Source organism: Hippopotamus amphibius, chromosome 1, assembly GCF_030028045.1.
Source record: "Hippopotamus amphibius kiboko isolate mHipAmp2 chromosome 1, mHipAmp2.hap2, whole genome shotgun sequence".
NCBI lineage: Eukaryota > Metazoa > Chordata > Mammalia > Artiodactyla > Hippopotamidae > Hippopotamus > Hippopotamus amphibius.
In genome coordinates this window covers 35,486,593-35,509,608 of record NC_080186.1, presented here as the reverse complement: position 1 = coordinate 35,509,608, position 23,016 = coordinate 35,486,593, and the positions used below count along the sequence as shown (strand labels likewise).

General features: G+C 52.1%; 2 protein-coding genes and 1 pseudogene across 9 annotated transcripts in view; all 3 read right to left on the bottom strand.

Moving 5' to 3' along the window:
- The window catches only part of ST3GAL3 (ST3 beta-galactoside alpha-2,3-sialyltransferase 3), a 220,692-nt gene extending 218,700 nt beyond the window's left edge, over positions 1 to 1,992 (bottom strand). For 3 of the 5 annotated variants that reach the window (XM_057708239.1, XM_057708247.1, XM_057708255.1), the window contains exon 1: positions 1,688 to 1,818. The gene's annotated coding sequence lies outside the window, so the exon portion shown is untranslated. Of the gene's footprint in view, positions 1 to 1,687 lie in introns of all 5 variants that reach the window. The other 2 variants (XM_057708223.1, XM_057708231.1) reach the window with 2 other exon arrangements.
- Positions 1,993 to 2,921: 929 nt separating this feature from the next.
- KDM4A (lysine demethylase 4A) overlaps positions 2,922 to 23,016 on the bottom strand; it is a 59,631-nt gene continuing 39,536 nt past the window's right edge. For all 4 annotated transcript variants that reach the window (XM_057708209.1, XM_057708189.1, XM_057708182.1 and 1 more), the window contains exons 12-22: positions 21,971 to 22,091; positions 18,822 to 19,003; positions 17,114 to 17,318; positions 16,569 to 16,645; positions 15,830 to 15,885; positions 13,887 to 13,995; positions 13,434 to 13,619; positions 10,150 to 10,320; positions 5,830 to 5,949; positions 5,434 to 5,526; positions 2,922 to 5,308 (exon numbers count right to left, since the gene is read on the bottom strand). In XM_057708209.1, coding sequence (XP_057564192.1) covers positions 5,168 to 5,308; positions 5,434 to 5,526; positions 5,830 to 5,949; positions 10,150 to 10,320; positions 13,434 to 13,619; positions 13,887 to 13,995; positions 15,830 to 15,885; positions 16,569 to 16,645; positions 17,114 to 17,318; positions 18,822 to 19,003; positions 21,971 to 22,091 — 1,461 coding nt within the window. In that variant the 3' untranslated portion in view covers positions 2,922 to 5,167. The remainder of the gene's footprint in view (positions 5,309 to 5,433; positions 5,527 to 5,829; positions 5,950 to 10,149; positions 10,321 to 13,433; positions 13,620 to 13,886; positions 13,996 to 15,829; positions 15,886 to 16,568; positions 16,646 to 17,113; positions 17,319 to 18,821; positions 19,004 to 21,970; positions 22,092 to 23,016) is intronic.
- On the bottom strand, positions 6,820 to 10,138 carry LOC130836192 (coiled-coil-helix-coiled-coil-helix domain-containing protein 2-like; annotated as a pseudogene).

The following is a 23,016-nucleotide window of genomic DNA, read 5'->3' as shown; positions in this document are numbered from 1 at the left end:
GTTTTGTGTTCTTCCCTGCCACCTTTCCCATCCTCACTTTCTCATTTCCTTACTTCTCCTTCCTCTTCATCACCCAGCCCTTACCCATTCATGGCTCAACTCAAGCCTCAGCTCCCCTGTGAAGCCCTCCCCAAACACATGGATTTCTCCCTTTCCAGAATTTTCATAGTACCTACTCTCTTGGAATTCTAGAGATCGTATTATTAGTGATCATTTTCCTGAGTGCACTTTATCCCCACAGCCATCTTACAGGCCCATCAGAACAAGTCCCATACAAAACAGGTTGTGAGGTCCTCACAGACACATTGCCTTGCACACAATACTTACTCAACAGACACTTTATCCATAATCCAAAGTCACTTAGTCTCTAAGAATACGCACATCTTTTTTTCCTCGTTAATTTACTTTTATTAAACCATGATTAGACACTTAGACATGTGAAAGAGGGAGATTCATCACTTAATACTTCAAAACATCCTTGAGTTAAGAATCTTTAATCTTAGGAGTTGCTATTGCCTTAAGAGGTAATCTGAAAATACCATTTTGGTCATAAATTTCTGTGCCAGCTTCCTTTTAATCCTTTTGACTTGAAGGTATATCCGACAGTTCAATGATCATTACACCAAGGTGATTCTGACTTAGAAATAACCAATTTTTCCATGAGGTCTATTTAGTTTCAGGAACTCAATAAATGCTCTTTTTCTACCTTAACTAGCTATAGTATAGATAATTCGAAGTGTATTCACAGAAAAGTTTGTAAGGTTTTTTTTGTTGGTTGTTTTGTTTTTTTGTTTTGTTTTGTATTTAACAAAATAGCAGCTGCCTTCATTGGTCCCTCTCAATTAATTACAATGATTCAGTTTCACACGTTTGTCTCCTTCCTCCTATGTGCGGGAAACGAATATCAATAACGTCTATTAAACAATCACAAAAACGTGCACTGTTGCAATAAAGAATTCAAAATATTCGTGGGACACTATCCTCATCAAACCTGCTCTCATCACTAAGATATTTCCTCCTGCAAACAAAGTCACACAGCAGACAATGGGGAGAAGTACCACAGGAAAGGAAGCAAGAGGCGTACTTTGTCAGTAAAACTGACCTCGGTCCCCGGAACACCTGGCGGCTGGTAGAGCCATAAGCAATGACAACCGCTACCCGCACGCTGCTGATCCCCACTCAGGTTTTCCACTCTTCCTCCCTCTTCCCACCAGCGAAGGCCCGCCTGAGCCTGTCCTTCCTCTGCGCCGAGGTGCGCAGCGCTGCGGGGTCTCGCGCTCCCGTGACCTCAGGCCGCTCGGCCGGAGTCCAGCCGTCCTCTCCCGCGGGGCCTGGCAGCGCCTACCCAGGCGAGGCCTCCCAGGGACCGGACTCCCGGCGCGAGCCCCCAGTCCGAGCCGGACTTCATTATCCGGAGGCGGCTGGGCCGCGCCCGACCCTTCCTTCCCCAGCACCAGCGAGCGCCGGCTCCGCGACCCCCGCCCAACCTGGGGACCGCGGGCGGCGGGGGGGAGGGGAGGGGAAGTGGGAGAGAGGAGGGGGAGGGGAGGTGGGAGAGGAGAGGGGGAGGGGAGGCGGAGAGGGGAGGGAAGGGGAGGGGGAGAGGGGAGGGGAGGAGAAGAGGGGGCGGCGGCGACCGTTAGCCGCGGTGACGGCCCGCCCCGAAGCGCGCAGGACCGGCCCTTACCGCAGCGGAGAGGGAGGCAGGGGAGAGGCGGCGCCCGGCCCGACGCGGCCGGGAAGGCAGGGGCGACCGCGAAGGCGGCGGCGAGAGCCGCGGGGGACCCCGGCGGGCGCCCAAGACGCGGCGGGCCGCCTGGGCGCCGCCATAGTGGGGACGCAGCGGCGGGCGGAGCGCGCGGCCGCGAGCCGGGCCGCGGGACCACCAATCCCACGCTCCGCCTCGGCGCCCTCGCCCGGGGTCGGGCATCCGCGCCCAATCGGCGCGCGGGAGCCGGGCGGGGGCGCCGGGCTGACCAATGCGGGGCTGCACTGCGGGCAGTGGGAGGGCATAAACCCAGAGCGGCCCACTGGGCACCCGAGCCCCGAGTTTTCCGAGCCGTCCGCCCGCGGTGACAGGGGCTGCTGGCGGGGCGGGGCGGGGCGTGGGTCCGGCAGCCCGGGTCTGCGCCGGGTCTCCGCGCCGAAGCCCACTCCTCGGCTCCCCGGAGCCTGTCCGCCGCCTTGAGGAGTCCTCCTCCCCCAGCTTCACGCCCCGGAGGGATGCGGACCTCTGACGGCCGCAGGGCTCGCTGTCCGCCGACATGATCCCTCGAGAGGCTGTTTCCTCGGCCTTGCGGGGTACGGGGGTCCACGGTCACTCCACACCGAGGGAGGCAGGCATCGGCCCGGAGCCAGGCTGAGACCCAAGGTTGTGGGCCTCCACGGGCTGGGCGACCCTGCCCGATCCTGTGGAGCTGGGGGGACAGGGGTCGCTGGCTGCCCTTCTTTATTACTACCTTAGGGCCTCGCAGAAAATTTTTGTTCTGGACACAGGACCACTCCGCCCCATCTCGTCTACCCTTTACAGCCCGGGAGGTCCCAGCTTTCTCCCACCCTACTGGGGCACAATTTAAAACCTAATTTCCCCGAAGGGATTTACGGAAGAGGAGGAACTGTCCGGCTGTGATCCTTGGCTGCCAACCCAAAGACGCCACCTCACCAAAGGAGGGCTGCTTGCCCTGGCAAAAAGGCTTCTGAGGGGAGCCTGCCTAAGACAGTCTGGCGCATGCTTCCCGGGAGTCAGTCAGTCTGCTGAGGCCCGTTCTGTAGGACTCTCATCACCACTTTAAACTTCAGTTTCCCAAATGGTTTTACATTTGACCAAAGCAAAAAGTTAAAGTTTCTAGAAAAATAGTCAGCTGATGAGCAAGGTCTCTGATGGGGTTACACCCTGCATGTCCTTCAGCAGGGCTGGGGATGGCAGGGTCAGTGAGAGGTAGGGAGGTCTGGGACCTCTGCCAAGTGTGGGGAAGTGTTCCTTCCCTCCAAAGATGTGTGTTCCCAGGGGTTGCCAATTCATTAAGGCCTGGCTCTGTCCACTCTCCCCTAGGAATCCTTGGGTGCTGGACAAAAGTCAACCTCCCTTTCTTGGCCCCAGGAGGGAACTGGCAAAGAAAAGTATCTTTGAGATCTGCTGCTCCTCCCTTCCCCCACAGACACCAGAGGTGGCAGCCACCTCCCAAGCCCCAGGACACAAGCATTGAGTTGCTGAGCTGACCCAAGATTCTCCCACACCTGGCTGGAGCCAAGAAATAGGACCTAGTGCCTAGCTGTCCAAGACCAGCTGAACAGCTCTGCCAGCTGAACAGCTCTGCTGTGCCCAATTCACTGGCCCCTCCCTGCCCTGCTGCTGTTCTATCCTTGTCCACCTGGGCCTCAGAAACCCACTGGAGGTCAAAGGGACTGGATCTTTCTCCAGAAAAGCATCTCACCAACTACAGGCAGCTCAGAACAGCTTCAGGACCCAAGGGAATTGGCCGGGTGGAGGATGTATGTTGATCTTTTGCTCTTCAAGCACCTAAGCACCTAAAAAGTATGGCCTTCTTTCAAGCTGGTTCTACAATTTTTATGGAACAGACTGGCATAAAGTTACACCTGGCTCAATGAAGTTATTAAGTGGGGTCGAGATGAGAGAGACCAAACTCAGTTCTACAGGTTGTGGGAGTGGTCTGATCCTTCCTCTATTACCTCTCCCTTCCCATCTCTAGGGCAAGAGAAGCAAAAGGAGGTACTCATGGCCGGAGGTGCCTCTGCTTCCCAGGTCCCAGCATTCAGAGCCACAGGACCAGAACTTGACAAGGAGCCCATCTCTCTAGGAGGGTATCCTAGATCCTGCCTGAGACTTCTTAAAATGCGTGGCCCTGCTCCAGAACCTATAACTCTAAATATACTCCTGGCCTGACCCTGGGCCACTCAGGCTCCTTGGGGCAGACACAGCCAATCCTCTGCTCAACACATTTTATTGCTAAGGACAAGGTGATGCACCGGTTTTCAAAATAATTTGGTTTATAGCGTTCATACGTAACAAAAAAGGGGAAGTATTATAAATCTGATTCTTGTATACACAGGGTATATGTGTGAAGCCCTCCAATCCTGGGCCCAGGCAAACAAATTCATGAGGAGCAAAAACCTGTTTAACCCCTTCAGTGTTGCCCTCCAGTCCCACCCCCCTCCCAAATCAGATCCCGCCCACCCCCAGACCAGGGGACAAATCTAAACCTGCCCCCTGGCCTCCAGTGGCCCCAGTTCATCTTAATCCTCTCAGCCCCTGCATGATTGCAATTTTCTGTTGACAGAATCACCCGCCAGGCTCTGCCTGCTTCCATCATTAGATGCCCCGTCAGAGTACTCCCCACCCACACCCTCTAATACTGTCCACAGGGGCTCTGTGCCTAGTGATATGGGAACACACCCACATTACCCCTATCTTCTCCTTCAAGAGAGGGCAAAGAGGTGGCATTATCTCCTTAGCATTTCACCACTGCAGCTTTGCCAGCACCCGCCGGAGGCAGTTCCAGGAACAAACAGATGCCACAGCCATCTCCAGCCAACCCCCAGGGACCCCTACTCAGCTCCGCTGAGGGCAGAATGTCACATTTTTGTCGCCCTGGATAGGCAAGGAAGAAAGTAAAGGCCAGGGGCTGGCAGAAGCTGGTCCAGACCAAACATACAAACATACATACGTACAGACACACACACACACACACACACACACACACACACACACACACACACACACACACACACACACACACACACACACACATATATAAATACAAAAAGGGGGAGGGGGCAAGCACCAGCACCTCTGCCTAGTTGGTGCAGGTGATCATCAGGAAGTTCAAGGCCAGGAACAGGGCAACCAGCCCAGCCAGCGCAGTCGACCCCGTTACAGACTGGGTCCAGTGCAGCCGCAGCGTTCCAGTGCTCAGCCTCTCAGCTGGGAGATCAGCGGCTGCTGCCGCATGTCCGAGAACGGTTTGTCCTTTCACTACAGTGGAATGCGAGGAGGGTGGGGTGAGACGATGATGGGGTTGGTTATTTCATTCCTTTTCATTTTACAGTTCACTCTTACAGACTTCAGAGTTCCGAGTGTCTGCTGTGCTGTGGAACCCCAGAGTGCTTTTGCCTTGACGGCTGGGACTCTCTTGGCGGCTGGAAGCACCTACTCCATGATGGCCCGGTACAGTGCAGGCTCAATGTAATCTTCCCGGTATCTTGAGTTGATGACTCGTTGCCGTTTCTTTTCCTGCTTAACCTCTTTCTCTGTGAAAATCTCATTGAAGCGCATGTCTGAGGCTACTGACTGTAGAAGAATAGGCAAGCCAAATGAGCACTTTATGGCCAACCACCCCAAAGAAAAGAAACAAAGGGACACATCCTTGCTGTGCTCCCCCCTCCCAGATGGGCACACAGAAAACACACACTCACCAGTCTAGACTTGACTCTCTTGGGAAGCTCTTCATCCAGGGTGTACACGTCATCTCTCTTAACCACAAGCTGTGAGCCATCCTCAAACTCCACCTACCGAGGAAACAAAGGCCTTTAGCTAAGACATCCCTGACTCTCTCCCTGGTCCACAGGCAGAGAAATTGCACAGTGGCAACTTCCTGCAGTCACAGGAAGGGTTTAGAACACTGAAGTAAGGCCTGCCATGTCTGAAGCGATACCGGGCAGACTGGACACAGGGCAGCCCCTAGCTCTGAAAAGCGTTGTTACTGATCCCTTAGCTCTCCCAAGAGCAAAGATATGCCTCTGGCTCAAGAGGAAACGCTGAATTAATCAAGCACCCCCCTCCCCCCATCCCCAGCAAAATCCTCTGGCTACCTGGTACATCTGGATGGGGTGGGAGGCCACAAACTTGGCTCCATAGACTTGGCCGTCTGTCCATCTCACTTGGACTACTTCCCCTTCAGCAGGAGGACCCAACTGGAGACAGTCCTGACTCTGAGGGAACAGTAAGGAAGAAGCGTGAAAGGAAGGTCCACCTGAGAGACCTGCTAAGTCCAAGTCCACCCCATATCTCTGCTGGCTGCTGCTGCTTCTAGGTGGCAAAAAATGCAGCTATAATAAACTTCATAAATGTAGCAGGCAAGTGCCACGATCAAGAGTCCTTCTCACATTCCTTCAACCATCTCTCTAAGGGACAGGGGTCTGCCAGGAAGCAATACTCAAACTTTACTCAACTATTTCAAGAAAACCGTTCTTAGCAGGAAAGGTAATAAAAGACCACCTACCGTGAGACTTGGCAAAAAACTTTAGGACTTTACTCCCTGCAGAAGAGGGCACCCTAAGGGTGGGTGGAGTCCTCGCTGCATTCCCAGCAGAGGGCTTGGTATATAGTGGGAGTTCAGTGAATAAGCATCCTCATGGCAGCTGAACGAAAGGTCTGCTGGGTAGACCTGGGAGAAAGCCCCTGGGGACAAGGCCCCAAAGAGTACACTCTGGAGCGGGAACAGGGCAGAGAGTCTCAAATGCTATGATATCCCAACTGCTCTTACCAATGCCACTACAGAACAAGAGTTAGGAAGGCTCTATATGCCAATTCATTATTGAATAAAAATGGTGCTCTAGGTACTCAAATAGGTACTCAATAACCATACTGTGTATGAATTCAACAATTAAGTGGAAAGTACTGCCCCCCAAAAGAGTCTGAGGTGGAAGGTTTTTTTTGTTTTTTGTTTTTTTATTGGAATATAATTGCTTTACACTCTTGTACCAGTTTTTGAGGTACACCAAGGTCAATCATCTGTATTTATACACATATCCCCATACGCCCTCCCTCCCTCGACTCCCCCCCACCCTCCGCGTCCCAGTCCTCCAAGGCATCATCCATCATCGAGCTGAACTTCCTTTGTTATACAGCAACTTCCCACTGGCTATCTATTTTACAGTTGGTAGTATATATATGTCTATGCTACTCTCTCACTTCGTTTCATCTTCCCCTTCGCCCCCCGCCCCCTCAAACCTCGAGTTCTCCAGACCATTCTCTGCATCTGCGTCCTTATTCTTGTCTTGTCACTGAGTTCATCAGTACCATTTTTAGAGAGGTGGAAGTTTTAACTAGCCAAATATGTGATCTTTGATAAACCACTTAAGTTCTTGGTTATTCAGTTTTACCTCCTATAATAGCAGTTCTCAAAGTATGGTCTGCAGGCCCTGGGGGGTCCCGGGGCCTCTCGCAGGGAGCATGTGAGGGAATGAGTTTTCACAATAATATTAAAACATTAGCCTCCTTCACTGTGTTGACATGTGCAGTGATGGCATAACGCCTGTCTCGGGTGCAAATGCTGGCGCCTCAGCACGAATGGAGGCGACGGCCCTAAGTGCTGCTACTTGTTACTGCATCCTTATCCACCGTGTGCTCGTGATTTAGGAACAAAAGAGAAAATCCAGGTTTCACATAACAACGTCCCCTGAAGCAGAAAAAAATTATTCTGTTTAACTTCAATATTTGAGTACATGTGTAAGTACTCAAAAGACACCTGCTGCAGGCTGAAGCATGATGGTTGTTTTGGGGAAAAGCATGGTATAACTGAGTTGTAAGAAGTAACTGCTTTTTTCATGAAACACCAGCTTTATTTGAAAAAAAAAATGACTGACAGACAAACTATGGTTTTCAGACTTGGGTACTGGCAGACATCTTTTTGAAAATGAATGAAGTGAGCCTGTCACTCTTCAGGAAAACGGACTGACGGTACTGCCAATAATAAAACCTAAGCTTTCAAGTACAAATTACAATCTCAGAGAAGTCGTATCACCACCATGAGCTTGAAGCGCCCTAAAATTTAAAGGTCTTTCTGAGGTTAGTGCTACAAATGAAAGTGATTTTTTGGGTATCATCTAATAAAATGTAGCAACGTCTGGAAGCTCTGCATAGCCCACTGCACCAATAAGGATGATGGTACAAAATTCACACATGGGTGAAAGAGCCATTCTCACTGCAACACAGACCAAAGAACGTTCATGTAAGAGGGTATGTTCACCAAGCTGCCTTCAGACTTCACACTGCAACTAACTTTTTTTTTTTTTTTTTTGGAAAAAAAATCACTTTATTCTAATTAATTCACGAACAATAACATCAGAAAAGCATGTTTAAGAGGCCACACAAACATCTGCCCAGCCCCAACTCAATACCATCTCAATGAGCTTCTATATGGTGAGAACACCCTCTTCCACTGCAGTCCTGAAGCACAAAAACTATTAATGATTGAGGAGATGTTTAACTGGTGGTTTCACACTTTATATCTTCACTATCAATTATACTTTTAACCCTAAATCAACGTGGTCACAAGAGCTGATTTTTCATGCCTTCAATCGGCACTTCTTCATTAAGCTAATCCGTTTGCCAATGTGCATTGTTTCAGCACCTTGCTGAAACCCTCACAAAGCTTAAGGTGACCCTGGGTCTGGGCACACTCCAAAAACTGTTTCACCTCAAAAAAGCATGGGCCATTCTGCTGCTGCTGTGCCGGCTGGGTTCCCTGAGGCTCCTGGTAAGTGATGTCGGGCCTTGAGGGCTCAGCATTACTTCCTCCACTGAAGCCCCCGGTGATGGCCTGACCCAGGGTGTGGCTGACGGCAGAACCCACAGCCACGCCGGCTGCAGTGGTTGCCATCTGGGCCATCAGACCTGGCTGCCGGGGAGCAGCAGCAGGGGAGCCAACAGCAGAAGGTGGAGCCACTGCTGGTGGCTGAGCGCTGGCCTGGGCGCAGCTCTCATCTGAGGTGCCCGGCTGGCCGGAGGGGCCACGCAGGAACTGCGGCTTCGGCTTCCACGAGGCATCTTAACTGCGCGGCAAAGCGGAGTCCATGCAACTAACTTTTAAGAAACCACTACTCATTGCGGTTTTGATGTAGTATCAAAGTAGAATAACCACAATCATCTGAAAAGCTATTTAAATACTCCTCACTTTTTCAACTGCATATCTGTGTGAGACTGAGTTTTCTTCATACACTTTAACCAAAACTATGTATTTCAACAAACTGAAGATGTGACATTAAAGAGGTCTGCAAAATTGTAGAAAAGTGGCACTCTTCTCACCAATATTTTTTGTTTCACTTTTTGTTAAAGACCAGATTACTTCAAATCAATTAGTCTCAACTTTAATTTCTAATGAGCAAATACTGATAGACATAACCCACAAAAACGCAAGCTCTCTGGGGTCCTCAGCAACATCTAGAAGAGTCCTGAGACCAGTGTTCTCTAAATTAGAGGTACCACCCACTTCTCAGAGTTGGTATGAGAAGTGACGGAGATACCTGAGTAAGTAGCCTAGTGCCTGGCAAACTGGAAGAGCTTAACAAAGGATGACTAGTCTACTGCCTCAAATACTACTGATACCACCTTTACTACACAGAAGTCTGCCTTACAACTAATGAATGTACTTTCAGCAACTAAGTTGCTAATGTCATACTAATGTCATGCTAATGTGGGAAACACCTGTCGTTAAAGGAAGAAGTGGCTTCATCCCACTATGCTGGTGCTCCCGTCTAACATGGAAAGGTTGGGGACACGGGGGGTGAGAGGTGGGGGGATGAGGATGGACGGATCAACGACGATAGGGGAAACCTGAACTAAGTGCTGAGTTCCAGGCAAGGAAACCCAGGACTGAATCCAGGCAGGGCCCCCCCAGTGTCTCAGGTGTTGATGACACAAGCAGGCCAGGGGTATCTCCAAGCAGTTTCTATTCAGCCCCCAAAGCCTTCCAATGTAAAGGACCAAAAGCAAATTCCACACATCTGCTAACCGGGCATGACAGAAAAGAGATTAACTGGCTAATCCTCCCAAAATCACACAACTACTAAGCAATGAAGCTGCTACACACACATTGGTCTGATTCCAAAGCCTGGACTCTTCTTCCACTGCACTCAAATACCTTCAAGCGTAGTTTACACTAAAATACAAGCATGTTTCAAAGAACTGCAGAAAATGCCGATTCCTACAAGCTTCTAGAGGAAGCGGGCTACCCTAGTGGCACACAGTAGTCTTTGTACAGAAAGACCAGTACAAACACTTCTTTCTGTTTCAGGGCCGAATGATGGGACCATGAGTCTGGCTAGAAAAGGAAGAAAGGCCCACAGTGCCGGTCAGAACTAGAATTACCCCCATCCCAAAATACCCGCAAAGCTCCTTGCAGACATTACCACTATGTCCTCGGGATAGAGATTGTCACTGAAGGAGCCGTCATCAAAGTTGACTTCGTAAAAGGTCTCGGTGGTGAGCCTCACGACCTCACACTGGTAGAAGCGCCCATTCTTGTGCTTGCTAATGACCTTCTGGCCGGCAGTGATGCTCTGCAAGGCCCCCTTGGCACGCTGCAAAAAACAGAGGCTTGGGTTATGCCCAACATTGAGCTGACACACCTAGCAAATGGGTACCAAGATCAGTTGGTCCCTCTTTACCAGGGAAAGATAAGCATGAGAATGGAAAAGTAAAAAGGAGTAGGAGGGACTTCCTAGGTGGTGCAGTGGTTCAGAATCCGCCTGCCAATGCAGGGGACACGAGTTCGATCCCTGCCCCAGGAAGATACCACATGCCGTGGAGCAACTAAGCCTGTGTCCCACAACTATTGAGCCTGCGCTCTAGAGCCCGTGAGCCACAACTATTGAGCCCGTGTGCCACAACTACTGAAGCCCATGTGCCTAGAGCCCGTGCTCTGCAACAAGAGAGGCCACCACGATGAGGAGCCTGCGCACACAACAAAGAGTAGACCCTACTTGCCGCAACTAGAGAAATCCCATGTGCAGCAATGAAGACCCAACACAGCCAATAAAATAAATAAATAAATCTGTATTTATTGATTTATTTATTAAAAAAAAAAAAAGGAGTAGGAGATGGGAGCTGAAACAGGTCTTTCCGGATGTCCACACCCCAGCCAGGACACGGAAGAACCTAGTGTCAATATTTTCCCCATAAATGTAGCTCCTCCCTCATTCCCAGTCCACAACTGGTCCTTATACCATCCTGTCTCACCCCGAACTCCCAAAACAGACTCTTGTGACTTACCTATTGTCGTGAGGAACTGACCAAACAGCACCTACTAATTCACATAGTTTAGATACACATCAAAGTGGACACTCAACAGGTGATCTAAGGCCTGGGGTCCCCACACAATGCTCCACACAGATCTTAGCACCAGCTCTACCCTCAGGGCCAGGGCACAAAGACTGAGGTTCCCTGAATGTCCTCAGCTTCATACTACACACAGCTCCCCATTCCAAGGGCCCTGCCATCGCTAGGCCCCTCACACCACCCTTCTTTCTCATTCTGAACTTGCCCTTGGTGCAAGCGAGATCACAGAGCATCTGGTGGCCTCGTGTCCAACCACCCCTCCCCAAGCTGCCCGAGCTCTGTGCTCCAGCCGTGCTGTCCTCTGTTCCCTCTACCCAAAAGGCTCTTCCCCAGTCCATCTGCACACTGGCTCCCTCTTCATATCCAGCTTTACCCTTCTGCCGGCACTTCTCCCCATCTGACATGTACATTTACTTGTTTCTACATGTCTTTCAACTATACTGAATGCAGCAGGAGGGCAGGCACTGTTGTCTTGTTCCCTAGCATGTTCCCAGCACCTAAACCTGCGCCTGACACAGAGCAGATGCCCAGGAAGTACGTGAAGGATGAGCTGGTGAAAGAAACACTCAGCAGCAGCCCCCTTCCTCACAGCACCGCCATCCACGCCACCTGCGCGGGGGTGTGGGGGGCTAACGATCAGCACCAGACCACCATCCTGTTCCCACCCAGACCTCCCACCTCCCCGCCACAGCCGGGGCCCGACGGTACCTCAAGCTGTTATTCCTTATTCTCTGACTGACAACCTCCCCTCTTCCTAAGCTCCTAACCCACCCCGGACCACCTCTCGTGCTCAGTAGAACATCTTTACGAAAAAGGAGGATCCAGTCCGCCGACATGGCCTTTTCCAGGATCCCGATGGGGAGGGCAGCTGGTCCTCCAGGCCAGTGCTCTACCGTGTCCTTCCTTTTATGATTGCTTCACCCACACGGCTGACAAGTCTTCATCGGTGTCTGCCGCCCCAGGCTGTAACTCACTGAGCGCACCCTGGCTTCTGAGCTGACTACCCAGGGAACCCCCGGTCTGGGGTGCGCACAGCCACTCCAGCAGCCCTGCCTTCCCAGCAGCACGCGGCCCTCCTGAGCGCTCTGCTGGCTGCAGGGCTCTGCTGCTCTCTACGTCTCTCTCTGCGTCTCAGCTGCTCTCGCTGCCTCCCGCTCTGCCATCTGCTCCTTATCTTAGGAATCTCCAGAGTCCAGTTTCTAATGGGAATTAGATTTAATTATCCTGTTAAATGCTGCTAATATCCAAATCTTAATCCAGCTACTATGGCTGCCTCCTGGTACCTCAATCAGAATGTTCCAGCAACCTCAAAATCTACAGGTCCTTCCCTCATTTTCACCTTCCCCCCCCCTTCCCCTGCAAAACGGCCCTGCCCCATCTCAGTTCCTGATTGCAGTTAATACCATATTAGCACCCCTTCCATCTTTAAGGGAGTAGCTTGAGTCATCATGAATTCACACTCCCTCAGCCCTCCCTCTTCCTCTTTCTCCATCCTCTCCCCACGGCAGTCAACAAATCCTGTCACTTCCACCCACTGTAGGACCCCAGCACTGGCTGTGACCCTAAAGCTCTCCCTCTGTGTTCCCATTTCAGACCTCACTTCTTACATAGGCTAACTGGTCTCCTGGCCTCAAATGCTTATTCCTTCAATCCTTCCTTCGAACCACCACTAGAGTTAACTGTAAAAAAATATATATATAGCTCAAAATCATAACACTGGGAAAGATTCCCTTACCTAGGAAGAGGGTACGGCAGCGCAGGGCCCTCATCTTCCGTCACTGCCTGCCTTTCTGGTACCATCCCCCGCCATGTTCCCAGAACCAGTCTTACTTCCAGGACTCACTCATCCTATTTCTGAAGACTTGACTGCCCTCCCGCTCACAATCCTCATTTACTGTTTAAGACCCACTTCAAATGCCATCTGTGACCCAAACCCTTTCATGTATCTTTCACTAAGCGTTACCATTTAGAAAAGTGCAAAAATCACTACTGTATGGGGTGGGGGTGGGGTGGGGTTAACGGTTAACTGCGCTTCCCATCAGTTCATAACATTCACAGAGCTTCCGCGGTATCCCTGACAAGTACAGGGACACCCAGATTAACAAGACATAGACCCTCAAGGACTTTATCCAGGGAGAGAGGCAAACAAGGAATCAACCCGTTGGTACCCCTGGGTTAGGAAGTACAAGGCAGGAAGTAGAGATGGACAGGGGTCACCCCCTAAATCCCACATTCATCAGCGCTCTCCAAGAAGCAGAGCGCTTGAAGAGATACCTGCTGACACAATAAATGGACAGCCTGCAGAGAAAATCATCCTGGAAACCGTTAAGGGGATTTTAGAATGGCACCCCCTCACCTCCAAATTGGGGATCTTGTGCCGAAAGCAGGTAATGAAGACAACAAAAGGCCAGTCATCTGGTTGCATCATCACTCCCGCAGCCTGAGCACAGCTCACGTGGAAGGCAGTTGGGCAACGGCCGTGAGAACACTGCACACAGCAGCCAGCAGTTCTTTTCCTCCGTTTCTTACAGAAGACGCATTTCTACAACACAGGGGAAGCAGGCCAGTGATTCCGGGACCTCAGACGGTCTCCTCTACTGTTTCTCCACCCAAATGCGCAGAACCCAAGAGCAGAAGCCCACCCCCTCCCAAAACATGAGGGGACACACACCCTCTGTTCATCTTGTGTCCGACCATAGGCGTCCTCATTGAGCAGTTTTAACCAGAGGGTGAGAATCGTAAACCATGACGGAAACCGAGCGATAAAGGGTAGCCACCCAGAGACCTGGAAACATCTCTTTCTCCTTACCAGTTTGAAGCGGGGCAGGGGAATTTTGCTCACATCCACTGGACTTCTTTCTGCAATGTTGACAAATCTCGCTTCCAGAATCGCCACTGCACATGACACATGGACCCACCTGTCAAAAGGCAAACACCACCTTGGTCTCCCTCTGGCTCCAAGGCCCTGGGGCCTTCTCTTCTAACATAAGCCTGCCTACCCATAGTGCTTCCTCCCTTACCCAACGTGACCAATGGAATTCCCAGCAAGTTCCTGGGACCCAGTGAGGTAAGACCAGAAGTGTCTCCACAATGAGTAAGTAGAAAAAGGTCTCTGCCACACTGTCGCAGGGCAGCACAGGGCCACACTTCTTACACCACTCACTTACAACCTGTTGCAAAATGAACAGAGCCACAGCTAATTAGGTGTAGCAGGTTCCAGGGAGTGAGATAAATTACAGAGCTCCACACAGACCTCTTTTACCAGATGACCTGGGCACTGCCTCATAGTATCTCCAACTGCTCCGCAATCTGACAAGGAATCACAGCCCTCCCCTCCAGGCCTTTGCCCAAACCTTTCCAGGGTCCGAAATGACCTCTCCCTCCTGCTACCTTCCTCCACCTCAGACTCACTCTTTAAGGTCTGGCCCAAGCCCCACTTACTCTGAGAGGTCTGTTCAATAGACATCCTTAGAAAATTAGTATTAAAGTAAGTTCTGGGTATTTGGCGAAACTGACACACGCCAAGATGAGATTAACTACGACGGAGAAAGCTCTCAGGATCGAGCCAGATGAAAACCTACCTGTCTGGGTGAAACCCAGACAGTGTTGGGGCTGCGTGGAAGTCACCTACAGTGTGTGAGTGGGAACGGACTTGTTCTACGTGGCCCGGCAGGGCAGACCAAGGACTACAAGGTAAAGGTGGGAGGTGCAAGCAGAGCCACTTCCACTCCAAAAAAGGGAGAACCTTAGCACTATCTTGCAGCTGCGAGGAACACAGTGACCTCGAGTCACGGCGGCAAATGTCTTTAGAGGAGCGGAAGCAGTAGCAGCCATCTGTCTGGAACAGCAGGAAGGGGGTTCCTGTGAGGTAGGAGGCTGGATGATGTGTATGTTCCAACTTCCCGCAGGATTACAGCTGGAAGCAGGGTCTTCACTGCTGGTTCCTCATCGACCTGTGAGTACTCTCCCCCAGGCAGCCAGTTTTCAGGGCAAAAACCTCATTCACCTTACATTTCTACCTCAGAACCACTAAGCCAAAACCAAGCACAAAAATTCAGCACAGTGAAAGCGAGCTGCGTGATGGCCGAGAAGCCCAGCTCTGGGCTGAGGCCCCCAGAACCCTCTGCAGACTGGACTGAGTAGTGGGTAGACGGGGCTGGGCTCTCCTCAGTGTCCCCCTGTCCTCCTTAAGGACACTCGCCCTCATTCCAAACAGCCGGGGAGTCTGCCTGCAGGAAGGGGTCACGAGCTCACAGCCACGGCCACCTCTGCACCAGCCCCAGCTGTAACAAGCTTACTGTCCACACTTTCGCATCATCTTGACAGGGTCTTCGTACCCTCGTGAGTCCACCTTAGCTCCTCCAAAAGGAGGATGTTACTTACAGGGCTGCCTCTGAGGGGAAGCTCAAGTTGGGAAGCTCTGGGACCGCTTGGCTTCCCATCTTTAAAATTAGTCTTGGAGGGACTTCCCTGGGTGCAGTGGTTAAGACTTTGTGCTCCCAATGCAGGCAGCCCAGGTTCAATCCCTGGTCCAGGAACTAGATCCCGCATGCATGCCACAACGAAGGAGCCCACCTGCCACAACTAAGACCCAGTGCAACCAAATAAATACATTAATTAAAAAAACATTCGTCTTGGAGATGCTATTTCAGCCCCAAACAATATGCTTCCCAACTCCTCATCAGTCATGCTGAAGACAGCCACTGCCCTGGCGGTGTGCCTGCACGCAGCTTCAGAGCTCAGAAAGCTCACCTGTCGTCATTGGCTCTCTGCAGGGCGCCTCCTCGTAATGAGCACAAGCAGCAATCCTGCCAAGAAGAGGGGTTGGGAGAGTGGTCACCACCGAGACATAATGTCCCATCTGCTCCCCCCGCCACTTCCTTCAGGCCACTGTAGCCTGCACGTGAGGAAGCGGCCCACAGCAAGCAGGGCCTCACCTACACAGCCCCGTAACCGGGACTCCCCTGCAGGAAGACAGGGAGGCCACTCGGGACTAAAGTGCACCAATTATCCGCCTGACTTAACATAATCGTCCTCGCTGTGAATAGTCACGACTGTAAGCAAAGTCATGAGTGATGCCCTGCTCAAGCTGGGGCATTACAGGGCTCTGCCGGCCTCCTGTGTGGGTACTGCCGGGTTCCAGAGAGAAGGGAGGAGTAAAGAGAAAGCTACCAAATGAACCATCTGAGCCCCATTCGGACGCTCCAATCCGGTGGCTCAGTTCTTCACAGGAGGTTATGGTCCATCCACAGGAGGACCTCTACTTGGTCCTGACACCACGGAGCAAACCCAGCTGCCAGACTCCACCGTGCCCCGCGCAGGAGGGCAGCAAACACTCCCGCTGTCGTGGGGATTTACTCTGACAACCCTCTCTGACATCACGGCATACCAGGCCCTGCACAGACCGCTGGGACACAGAGTCCACGTGAAACAGTCTGGCCCTGAGCGAGCTCATCTCACATGGGGACGGCCACAGCGTGGAAGCACTCACCTCTTCCAGGGCATTGGCCGAACACCGAGAACACATCCAGTCTTCAGAAGCCTTTGCAGGGGGGACCCCGTAGCAACCTAACAGGGACACCGACGTGAGCAAATTATACCCAGAGGCCAGAGTCAGAAGCTAGACCTGTAACCCTTATCCAAACACTACTTCCCAAAGCTACAATCAAATCTTACAAAAACCCTGAATTCTAGCAGCAAGGCCCCCACAAGTCAGCAATACAGTATGGCCCACAGTCTCAAAAGTCAGAAACTAGATCCACCGGAGCCAACACCTAGCGAGCCGCAGGGACGAATCCCCTCCTGGTACCTGCAGTCAAGGGGCAGCCCAGGGTGGACGGTGCAAGCATGGAACCCAGAGTCACAGGAAACTCAGACTCAGTCAGCACCAAACTCCAAGAACAAACGCATAAGCGGTCTTTGCCCTGGGGGGCTGGGGAGGCCACGGGGAGGCTGGAGGGAGGCCAACAGGTGGCAGAACTTCCCGTCAGACGCCCACACCCCTGGGACCGGGCAGAGAGGAGGCGTGGCACTCACTGGCGTGGACCCGGACGCTGCACTTCTTGCAGGACACGAGGATGCTGGTGCCGTCCTCCTCGAGGTAAGGCGTGGACAGGTTGATGTCCGTGCTGCAGCCAGTCGAGGTGAAGCACATTTCTGGAATCAATGGCTTGGTCCTCTGCTTCTGCGGCGCTAAATCTGCAGCACTGCCACCGTTCTGACTAAGGCCTCCAAACTCCACCTAAGGAGGGAGCACGTGCACACCTCAGTGAACAGGCCCGTGTCCTCAGCTCCCCGCCTGCTCCGTCAGCAGAAAGCTGCTCTCTCCCGACAGGGCGCCGGCTACGGCTCCCGGGTGCACAGCCATTATCCCAGAGCTGCTAACTGAAGTTACCTCTAATGACTCAAATTCAATTTCTCACAGCAGCATCGAACAAAGGCCCCCAGGGACAACTGAGAAAAGGAAGCGAGGTAACAAGCAACTGGGATTTCAACCTTCCCAAACCGAGTGGTAATAAAATGCACCGAGAGGCTGGCGAGGCTGCTCTTGGGGGCTCCCCTCTGCGTGGCATGGCATGCCGGCCCACCCAGGGAGAGGCCCCAGGACAGGTGCTCCCGGGCCAGCACTGACTTCCTCTTGGCGCCCACGTCAGCAGCCACCTGAGCTGCAGCACTGTCACATGGCTGGAGCCCGCGCACCGTTCCTCGCTTGGGGCCCCTTTGGGAAGAACATTCTGTCCATGGACTTCCCCTGGCGAACAGCCTGCCGGCAAGACCCCAGCTCTGCCGCTGGATGGCACTGTCGCCCCCGTTCCAAGGATGGGGCCCAGACGCATGTCACCCCCCCAAGCCTGTGCCATTCGTGAAATTCCAAGCCCCTCTCGGCAGATCTACTGGCAGTACAGCCTGGCCCTCTGCCTGTTTCCCTCACAGGCAAGGGCACACAGAGAACTTTGGGTTTGCTTTTGGTCACTGGAAAGAAGGAATGAGTTACTAACTCAAAGTACGTTGGTCTGAAGTTTCATTCTTTGGCAAACATGAACCTGGGGCCCTGCCAGGCTCAGTGGCAGCCACGCCACTCTGACCACCATCAGGGGACTGGTTCTCTACATGCCACCCTGGGCAGGTCCCAGCCGAGGCGGAGCCGGTCATCTGGCACATCTGACGGTGGGTGCCTTCCCGGTCTCCTAGAGCTGGACCCAAAGAGACCCATGACAGTGGAGCCTGGCTGGGTTCGGCCAGAGCGCTTTCCCACCCCGCCTCCTGCAGGCCCTCTGCTCCTGCCCCGCCCAAGTTCCTTTCCACTACTGCCAGCATCCACGGTGGCGATGGAAAGGACAGAAGAGACGACGCCGGGGGGATCTGGCTTCTCATCTGATGTCCAGACTGATTTAAAGAAATCCCCAGCTCTCAGGCTGACTGGCCAGGACGACAAACCACCTGGAAGGAAGCATCCCTGACTAGAATCACAAAAGAGCAGATTCCTCAGCAAACTGTGTGCGTGCCAAGGGGAGCAGGGAATCCCCCAGAGCCTAAGCCACACCCTCAGCTCGTCCCCAAAGCATTCTCAAGTGAATGCCCACACTGCTGCATGGCTACCTGCCTGGCGAAGCCCTTCCAGACATGGATAGGGAGGAAAACACTAGGAAAACATGCCTTTCCCAAGCGACGTGCCCACCATTAAATCTAGCTTTCCTCTGAGCGTTGGTCCCGGGTAAACAGAGGGGAGAAGTGGCGGGCTCACCTGATGGTAAGTCTGAAAGATCATGCAGACGGCGCAATGAGGGGCCTGCTGGGCCATGGCCTCGTTGAATTCCTTCTCGGCCTCAAAGTTGGGAGGTCGGTTCTGCCATAGCTGGCTCAGGGGCTTGGCCCAGGCCTCTGTCTCCTCAGCCTCCTCCTCAGGGGTCAGCTGTTCTGATATCTCTAGAGGAGGAAGCAGAGGCGTGAGTCAGTCAGCACCAGCCCTTGCACATCTGCAGCTCTGCCTGGAGAGCCGACGCGCTCAGCCATGGCTTCTGGTCCCAGGTCTGGACTAACCCAAGATCCTATGGGCGACAAAGGCAAGGGGCGGAAGTGATCGACAAAAGACTCCTTCAACACTTAGACGACAATGTGGGGAGCCCTGCAGTCCACGGCTACAACCCCTCCGATGACCTTCTCACTCCTTTCCAGACTGGAGTGCTTTCCAAGAGACCCTGGAGACCTATGCTGGGCAGCCCAAGGAAAGCTCGGGAACATACCTACACAAGGTGCTACCCATTTATGTGTTTACTCCTTGCAACTCAAACGCAGTACAAATATATAGTTATCTCCTCTGCCTCCAGCCGTGTTTGATCCACAGGGACCTGGCAGCTGCCAGTGCACGTGACCTCAGTGAAGGGCACCACAGTGTATTTAGGCCAATGCGGACGAGTAAAATCAACCCCTACGAGCCCCATCAATCAGGCCCAGCCAGGAGCCGTGGTGCCAAAATCCAAGCACAGATATTTTCTGCACCCTGGCCAGAACAAGAGTGATGGAGACAGGAGGGGAGAAACAGAAATCGACGGCTCACAGTCACAACAGGAAAGTTACCACACTGACATTTGTTCTGCCTACAAAACCGAAAGTGGCCAAGAAGCATTCTACTTGTGAATACTGAACGAATGATGAAAATGTTCGCTGTGTTAAGTGAAAACTGTAGGAATTGCAATTTTACAGTTTACATAGATAAAACTTCATCGAGGTATACAGTTAAGGTGTGTGTACTTCACTGCATATGTTATGCCTCAATTGAAAAAAACGTTTTCAGTGGAGGGATGTGCGAGACTAAGACTAAAGAAACTTCCAAATGCAACGCGTGACCCTAATTTGGTTTATACTGGTTTAAAGGGGAAAAGCTACAAAAACACATTTTTAGGTTGAGCAGGGAAAGATGACTATGGACTGTGGATCAGAGGATATTATGAAGTTACTGCTTACTTTCCGAGGTGTAACGACAGTAGCATGTTTACACAGGAGACAGTCCTCCTTAGGAGATGCCTATTGGTGCACTTGAAGTGAAGTGACTTGATGCCTACAGCTTACTTTCAAATGAGACAGCAAATATGTAGGTACTTGTTCATACGTGAGCAACCCAGAGGGAGAGAGAAAGTAGTTATGGTAAAATGGCAACAGCTGCTCAATACCGGAGGTGACACACAGTATCCCTATTGTTTCAACTTTTCCACATTTGACATTTTTTAATCATAGAAAGTTGGAGGGTTGTATATTATGATCTCATTTACGTTACCATAAAAAGATATATGTGGACATAATTTAACATCTGACTAGGACACTCAGGAAGATTAACACATTAAAGCATTCACAGTGGTCATTTCTGTGGGGTAATCTTGTTGTCCTCTTTATAACCTGCTCTGCTTCCCCAGTTTTCTACAGTCTACATTGCTTTAGCACACTGGGGAGAAACCACGAAGCTAGGCTGCTGCGACCCAGAGGACCTGAAGCCCCTACCCGGGCTGGAGGAAGACCACAGAGGACTTCTAAGACTGAACTGGGGTCAGCCTGCATCTGGCTACAAGATCTCAAAAGGTTTTCCCCACCCAGCTTATAAAGATCCTTCTATCAAGGAAAACAGTAGAGACAGATGTCGACATCAGATCAGAAAGCAAACATGAGACTTGTGGAGCAGAGGAAGGGCTGATGAGACTCTGGGCTTATTATGGTGGGTGCGGGCAAGGACAGGACAGGATAGGAGGAGGCCGGGCATTGGCAGCAGCAACAAGGGGGCTGGTCACTGGTGGATCTTACAGGGTCTGTGGGCTCCGGGCAGCACAGGAGACCACGCTGTGCTGATGGCGACCACTCCCTGAGCTCCGGTTCTCCTCTGCATCCCTGCCTCCTCCCCTCGGTCTCCTTCACAGGCCCTTCTCCCTCAGTCCGCCTAACCCTAGCCTCTGCACCTCTCCCCGAGTGGCCACATTCCATGAAGATAACATATAACACTCCTCACACCCCAAGCCGTCATCCTGCGCAGACGCTGAACACAGGCTTCCAAACCCAAGCAATGCTGGCACCCAGGGAGGCACTCAGCTCTGGCTTCCCCTTCCTACACCCTCACAGCTCCACATCCAGTTGCCAAATCCAGCGGACTTTATCCTCCCCACAGGTTCACCACATCCCCTCCCCCCATCCCTACTCCACAGGCCTCGTTCAGACCCTCCTGTCTCACAGAGGCCATGACAAAAGCCCTCTGCTCCTTCTAAGATGCAATCACTAGCAACAATGTTTCTAATGCAAATCTGACCACCTCCCCCCTCTGCTTAAAACACTTCCAGGGCTCGGAATGCCACAGGCAAAGTCCTCACTCTGGTCCACAACCAGCTCACTCCTCCTCTGCCCATCACGCCCTGGCCTGGCCCCATAATGCCGGCCGTAGCAAGCTGGTTCCTCTGAAGACACCTTCCTGCCTGTCTCTGCCATGGTCACCCGCACCGTCCCCTCTGCCTGGATTAACATCTCCTCTCTTTAGATCAGTTCCCTACCCTGGGAGCTTCTGGAGGGCACGGACGTATCTCAGGTATCTTTGTCGCCACACATTCAGCAGAGGGCTTGGCATCAGTGACAGAACCTGCTATTCTGAAAAAATCAGCCTTGGACCTCCTAAGAGAGGGTAGAACCTGCACGCAATTATCCCATATTAGGCACTTTCCAAGAGACTCAAACATATAATGAAATCTGATTATAAATCCAATATCCTGAAATCCTGCCCTCTTCATGGAGTATCTGGAAGAACAGCTGAGCCACAGGCCCAGCCCTGGCCCTCAGCTTGGCCTCCCGAGGTCCTGTCGGAGGAGGTCCTGACGCGGTGAGAGCAGCTTTCCTCTGGTGAAGAGTGAAAACAGCACTTACCCTCATCGCTGACGCAATCCTGCAGCACGAGCGGGTGGTGGCGGGGGAGCTTGCTCAAGGGCTGACGACGGCCCCTGGACTTCTTACTCTCCTCCAGGGAAAACATGTATTCATCCGCAACCTGGGCAAAACACAAGAAGAAATCAGGCTGGTCTTGTCTCCACTTGGGGACACAGCAGAAATCAGTCTTACAATGAAAACCAAGGGAAAGAGCGGGGTAGAGAGACACAAAGAAACAGAACACCAAACACCGAAAACACCTGTCTTAGAAAAAGCCAAAGGGACTGTGTCATGCAAACCCGTCTACACCAGGATTATGTAACCATTCAGGGCTAAATTTGTGCCTAGTAAGTGTGGATCCTGGCCCTCTCAGAAGCAGGCTGAAACAAAGGTACCAAAAAGAAAACTACTCCAGCTCTAAAGGAGAGCCCCTTCCTGAAGCTCACTGACATAAGGCTACGTCTGAGAGCCCCAGAGGCCCCTTTCCTTGGACCAGGAAGCCAGCAGCACCTGTTACAAAGTGCCAGGCAGCTGGGCCAACCAGGTTTGAGAGGCTGGAGCATATTCAAAGGAGTGAGGGGTAGCTGACGCATTAAAAAGAAAATAGGCCACTTCTCCTCATGCACTGTCGAGACCTCAGCGCTAGCTGATACTATTTGTTCCTCTTCTCCAAGGGAGAACATCGGCCAGCACAGAGAGTGCCTCTGAAGCTCTGGCCTAGCTGCAGAACGTTGATTTAACGCTGCATTTATGTAACGTCAGAGCAAATGTAATGAGGTTTAAGGTGTACGGGACTGAACCAGTAATACCACATCAGTTTCCTTCTAATCAACGTATTTAAAACTTGGTGATACTGACATCAGGAGACACGGGTTATAGCAAAACCCACTGAATGAGGAAATGAGGCCTGGAAGAGGGCCATTTTGCAACTGTGACAAAAACCAACGCCTTAGAGCGCTGCAGAGATGTGACAGCACTGCAGTGCCACCTCACAGAAGGGACACTGGGCCTGCAGACTCCATGTGCAACTACAAAGAGCCCCAGGA